Genomic DNA, 6,292 nt, shown 5'->3' with positions numbered 1-6,292 from the left:
ATTATCTGGTTTGGGCAAAGACTTGGAATTAATGCAAAATGCATGTGCATAGATGTATTGAGTGTTCAATAGAAGGTTGACAACATCGAAATTAAGGTGGAAACAACAACGGTGGGGGTCTTAAAGAAATTCTTCGAAGTTGGGGATTCAACGGCCATCATCGTTGCTAATGTTGAGGTTGTTGTTTTTGCGCGGGTTTTGGAAGAAGAAGAGAATGATGCGAAGGAACTAACCACTTATGTGGACGTTCTTGCAAGTGAAGAAGCTGAGCCTGGTAGCAGCTGATTGAATTCGTCTTAATTTACATATATGCAATATTGACGTATAGAATATAGTGGTGTTTTTTTGGAGAATATATAGTTATAATTTTGTCATAAGAACATATGTAAATAATAGTGGTAGCAAGAAGGTCCCTATCCAATATAATTTGATGGAAGTTGCAAAAAGAACAAATTCGAATTTTGTAAGGGACCTGGCCCATTTCTAATCAATATAATGAAAATACTACAAGTTTCATATATATATATATATATATATATATATATATATATATATATATATAAATATATCTATAGATGATGTGAAAATATAGATAAAAATAATTGAAATGTAACCCCAAAGAAAACATATTCCTTTATTGATAAATGGTAACTCCATACAAATAACTACAACAATGGAGAACAAGGGAGCTCCGGCGACAATGGCAGAACCTTAACCCTAGTTTCGGTTCAGACTCGATTCTAAACATGGCGACGATCGGCTTGAGCGTTGGGTTCACGGACCATTGACTGGCTGCATCGCGACAACAGCTCACGGTTTTCTTGGCACCTAGGTTTACTCTGCGGTCCCCCACCGGTCACTTTGGCGCACAGGCTCTCCTACCTTTCCGTTGGGCGGTCCCCTGGTCGGTTCTCTCTAGGGCATCTCTGTATCGATAGGAAGCATGGGTGATGAAGACCTCGTAGACTACGAGGCGGACCCCACGCCACATCAAGACATCTGGGCGCATACGAAGAGGCCGTCTATGAAACCTCGGAGTGTGGAGCTTGCATCTGAGACAGTTGCCTCCTCTCTTCAACCGCATCTGTCGCTCTCAGGGAAGAAGAAATCGTCGGATTTTAACCTGGCTGACCTTCCGACCCTTGAATGCCCTCCCCTTTCTCCTGCTACGCTACATTTACTGGGCTCCTGCCTTCAGACCTCGCCTTCTTTCGACTCTCCGCTTCTGAACCCTACTCGCCCTACCTTACCAAAGCCCCCACCGCCTCCGCCACCATCGACCTCACATTCACCCTTTGTCTCATTTATGCTGCAGAATCCACAGGTTTCACCTCGTCCCCCCCATTCTATACTCCCGGGCACTAGTTGTATTGGACCTCGCTCCCCGATACGCTCGGGCTATTTTAATACTCCACTGCTTCCGGTTCGATCCGCGGCATCCGCACGGCACAGTTCATCGGATCCATACCGTAAACTACTAAAGGACCTCCCCTTTGGTAAGCGCACAGAGAAATTGAAAAAAGGCAGTTGCCTTCGAGCTATAGATTCAGATTTCAACATCACCTTTGGCGAAGAAGCTCAGTTGCCAGATGTTATGGAAACTGCCCATAAAGTCCTGGTCGGTAGGGTAAGGGGTCGTACCTACTCAGTGGAAAGACTCAAGCTATGGGTGGAGGAGATATGGGGCACTCTTCTCAAAGAACTTCCTGAAATCAAGGTCCTCGCGAGGGGATGGTTCGCATTGCACTTCCATAGGCCTGAATACACCCAATGGATTCTCTCCCAATACTCGCATATTGAGTTGGCACCAGTCCTGCTTAAGCGCTGGGATCCTCTCTTCGACCCGGAACGTGAACAATTGGGGGCTGGACCCATCTGGGTTCGTCTTCCTGGTCTGCCCATGCAATTTTGGACCCCGTATGTCTTCAAGAGAATTGGCGACACTCTAGGCACCTACCTGGAGCATGACAAATCCTATGAAAAACGGGAATCATGAAGATGGCCCGCATTCTTGTTCACCTGTACACCAGGCCGGGACTGGAGGAGAAAATCACCTTGCATCACAGACATGTCTCACGCAAGCAACTGCTGGACTACGAAGGAGTACCATTTCGATGTCGAAGATGCCATAAAATTGGTCATATCTATAAGGATTGCCCACTGAATTCGGGGGTGACTTACGAGGATACCAAAGGCCCAAGACAGCAGCCTACAGTGGATCAAAACATAGGAGTTCATATTCTACGGAAGGGGAGCAGACTCAACATGAGATTCCATCAAAGCTGGCTAGTGAAGGCGCCAAGAAGAACACCAGAAGAAAGGCTTCATCTACACCTGGGCCGCCTTGTACCCGCTCCAAGACCGCGGAGACTGCTCCTGCTCATCCGGGTAATTTTTCTGTTCCCAACAGTTCTAATAATATTTCTGATGCTATGCATTCTGTTATGCACTCTTCTTTGCGGTCCCCTCATTTTGATCAAGTACCCTTTCCCTCCATCCCCTGCACCATTGCTCCTCCTCCGCCCACCTTCTCCACCACACCCTCCTCTCACAAATTGGAGCTGGGTCTCCCCCTACCCTCCTCCTCTCCGGTCGGCTCCGGATCACACCCTTACCATCTTAGACCTCGGGCTCAATCCAGATTGCTGGGTCTGGGATCATCCCCTAGACGTTACCGCAAGCCAAAGAGGGGTAGACCATCTAAAATCAACTCGGCCATTCAAAATGTTGTTGTTGATGTCGCCCAGGGGTGACAGTATACCATTGAACGGGCACTTAGAGTTATTGAGCCCCTGACCTGTGGTTCCCCATGATCTGGCTCTCATACAATTGCAGGGGACTAGCCAACCCCAAAAACATTTGGCTCTGAAAAGACTTATGCATGAATCAAGATGTGATATAATATTCCTTCAAGAAACCTTATGCACATCTGAGGTGGCGGTGCGAAGCCTACAAGCTCTTCTCTCGGGCTGGATATTCCATGGATTGGATGCTAGCGGCCGATCTCGTGGTCTAGTCATTGGTATAAATCCTAGAAAAAGCAGACCTCTTTCCATATGGGGGGGCAGAGGCTTCCTTGGCATGGACATATTCATGGGCGATTTGGGCATCCCTATCAGGATTATTAACATATATGGCCCCAACCAGAATAGGCTTTCTTTCTGGCAAAACTTTCTGAATGGCAATCATATCACACAGAATACAGTGCTGGGGGGCGACTTCAATTTCTCCTTGGGGGTTGGAGAATCCTGGGGACATCATGCTCAGATCGATCCTATCGCGAATCAAATGAATATGTTAATAGATGCGCATAGACTGGTGGATATACCTATGAACAAGAAGCTCCCAACTTGGCACAATCAGCGTACTGGAGAGGCAGCTCTGGGGCAGCATTTAGACAGATTTATGATGCATGAGGATTTGATTCAATTGTTTCCCATATATAGACAATGGGTCAGCACTGGGGGTCTTTCAGATCATCATCCGATTCTACTACAGGTCAGCGATAAAAAATCAAAGCCCCGCTCCCCTTTCAAATTCTTTGCTGGATTCCTCAAAGAGCCGGATTACATCAAGATGGTCTCGGATTTTTGGGCATCTCAACCCCCCCTGAGAGAGCAGAGGAAAGCGGTGGATTTCTGTGATAGACTAAAGAAGCTCAAGGAACTGACTGAGACCTGGGCGAGGAGAAAGAGGCTCAGTGATGAACAGATGCTTAATGATACTGAAGAACAGATAGCTCTATTGACAGATGAAAATGGGACTGGCTATCTCACTGATGACTCGAAATCATTACTGAACCAGTTGCTTGGGCAAAAAACAAAGATTCTACAAGAAAAGGAGGAGCTGTGGAGGCTTAAAAGCAGAGCCATTTGGCTCAAAGCTGGAGACAGTAATACTAAATACTTCCATAATCTCGCAAATGGCAGAAAGGCATCAAACACTATTTGGAAATTGCCAAGTGAACCAGATGGTTGGGCTTCCACGCATCAACAACTTGCCAAATTGGGGGTATTACACTTTAAGCACCAATTCACTTCACCGAATGTCATCAATCTACCAGACATCATCAATCTTGCAGGTCATTTTCCTCGTTTTGTGGGATAGGAGGACATTGAAGATCTCATTCAACCGGTTACAAATCAGGAACTGGAAAGCACTCTCAAATGGTTCAAAAAAGATAGAAGTCTGGGGTCGGACGGCTGGCTAGTGGAGTTCTATCTTGCTTTCTATGATATGCTGGGCGAGGACTTATTGGAAGTCATTGAGGAGAGCCGGATCACTGGGCACATCCATCCACCTATGAACCAGACTTTCATTTCCTTGATACCCAAAACAGATGACCCCTCATCCTTCAATGATTTTCGTCCTATTTCATTATGTAATTTCCTCTACAAAATTATTGCCAAAATCATTGCCAACCGCATAAAACCTATTCCGTCCTCACATATTTCTGCTGAACAGTTTGCCTTCCTCCAAAATCGCCACATCCAAGAGGCTATTGGCACTGCCCAGGAAGCCTTACATTCCATAAAACTGAAGAACCTCAAAGGCATATCTCTAAAGATCGACCTTGCAAAGGCTTTTGACAAGGTAAACTGGCTCTATTTGAAGATGATTCTCACACATTTGGGCTTCCCCCACATGCTCATAAACTGTATATCTATTGTCTCCTTTGCTATCCTTATTAATGGTTCGGCCTCTGCTCGCTTCAACATCAACAGAGGAATCAGGCAAGGCTGCCCTCTCTCCCCACTACTCTTCCTTATTGTTATGGAAGGGCTTAGTAGGCTCATAGCAACAGCAAAAAGGAATGGAGACTTCAGTGGACTCAAAATTACTGAACAGTACTATCTTACTCATCTACTGTTTGTTGACGACATCTTAATCTTCTTGAATGGAAGTGTCCGGGACTCCATTGCACTAAATGATATTCTTCAACTCTTCTGTAAAGCTACGGGCATGGTGATCAATAGGGAGAAATCTACCAGGTCCACGGTGGGGTGCACATATCAGGAATCTCAGCTGGCGACCCAGCATTTCCCTTTCTTGGAAAATAATTTGTTGGATGGCATCAAATATCTTGGCTTCAGACTAAGGCCGAATGGGTACAAAATTGAGCACTGGTCTTGGCTTATCAACAAAATTGAAAAAAGGATAAATTGTTGGCATCATCGTCTGCTGTCTAAAGCAGGTAGACTTCTGCTGATCAAATCTGTTCTAGAGGCTATCCCAGTTTACTGGATGTCCCTCACATGGATCCCAAAGGGCATTCTTCAAAAAATTCAACAAATTTGCAACAGATTCCTATGGAATGGAAATAAAAAGGGTAAGATTTTTTCCTGGACGAGATGGTCATTGGTCACTACACCAAAGAGTTGGGGAGGGTGGGGACTAAAATCTCTCTCGGAATTTTCACAAGCATTGACAGCCAAGCAGGGCTGGTCACTTCTCAAACAGAACAGTCTTTGGGCGGAAGTTATACACCAAAAGTATATTTGGCCCTCCAACATCATTGAATGGATCCGCAGACCCCATTGGAACCGACAAGGCATATCTGCGATCTGGAAGGCCACTCTAAATGTTATGCCTCTCATTAGAGACAATCTTCTATGGCGAATTGGTAATGGTTCACAAGTCCGCATAGGCTTAGATCCTTGGCCTGGCTATGGGAATGCACACATACTGTCGGAAGGTTTGGTTCGTTATCTCAACAACGGGGGCATAAAATATCTTGCACAGATTGGAGATCAGCAACATTCTTCCATTTTTTCACAGGCATGGATAATTGACCGACAGTGGCAGCTGACAGATGAATGGAACTCTAATTGGAAAGACTACATACAGGCACTAACTGAATCGCACATCAAGCTACATGAGGAAGGGGATGAGTTAATTTGGGCGCCTGCCAAATCTGGTAATTATGCACCGAAGATAGGCTACTACAAGTTGATCGAGGCAAAGAATCCCGACCTGCATAAAAATTGGTGGTCAACTATCTGGCACCTACAAGCTCAACCAAGAAATCGACTCCTCATGTGGAATATTCTTGCAGATAAATTACCTACTGGCTCCATCCTCAGGAAACGAGCATTTGCTGGACCAACATGGTGTGTCCTCTGCAGAAAAGAGGAAGAAACATCTCTACACCTATTTCTTACCTGCGAGGTCACAAAGGATCTATGGAACCAGGTCACACAAGCCCTCAACATAAACACAGCTTGGCAGGGGGAAGATATACCTACGGCCTCGGAATAGTGGTGGTCTGTTGTGGCTTCAGAAAAGTCTAGGA

General features: G+C 45.5%; 1 protein-coding gene across 1 annotated transcript; it reads left to right on the top strand.

Moving 5' to 3' along the window:
* Positions 1–3,093: 3,093 nt before the first annotated feature.
* LOC149146992 (uncharacterized) lies at positions 3,094–6,258 on the top strand. The gene is made up of 3 exons (XM_089441680.1): positions 3,094–3,848; positions 3,930–4,011; positions 4,465–6,258. Exons 1-3 carry the CDS (start codon positions 3,094–3,096, stop codon positions 6,256–6,258), a joined length of 2,631 nt encoding a protein of 876 aa, XP_089297806.1.
* The last annotated feature ends 34 nt before the right edge of the window (positions 6,259–6,292 follow it).

The sequence above is a fragment of the Pinus tabuliformis genome, chromosome 9, assembly GCF_031772625.1.
Source record: "Pinus tabuliformis cultivar Carrire ecotype Pingquan chromosome 9, CPIR1, whole genome shotgun sequence".
NCBI classification, from domain to species: Eukaryota; Viridiplantae; Streptophyta; class Pinopsida; order Pinales; family Pinaceae; genus Pinus; species Pinus tabuliformis.
The sequence above is the reverse complement of the archived record's forward strand: the minus strand, read 5'-3'. Positions and strand labels throughout refer to the sequence as shown.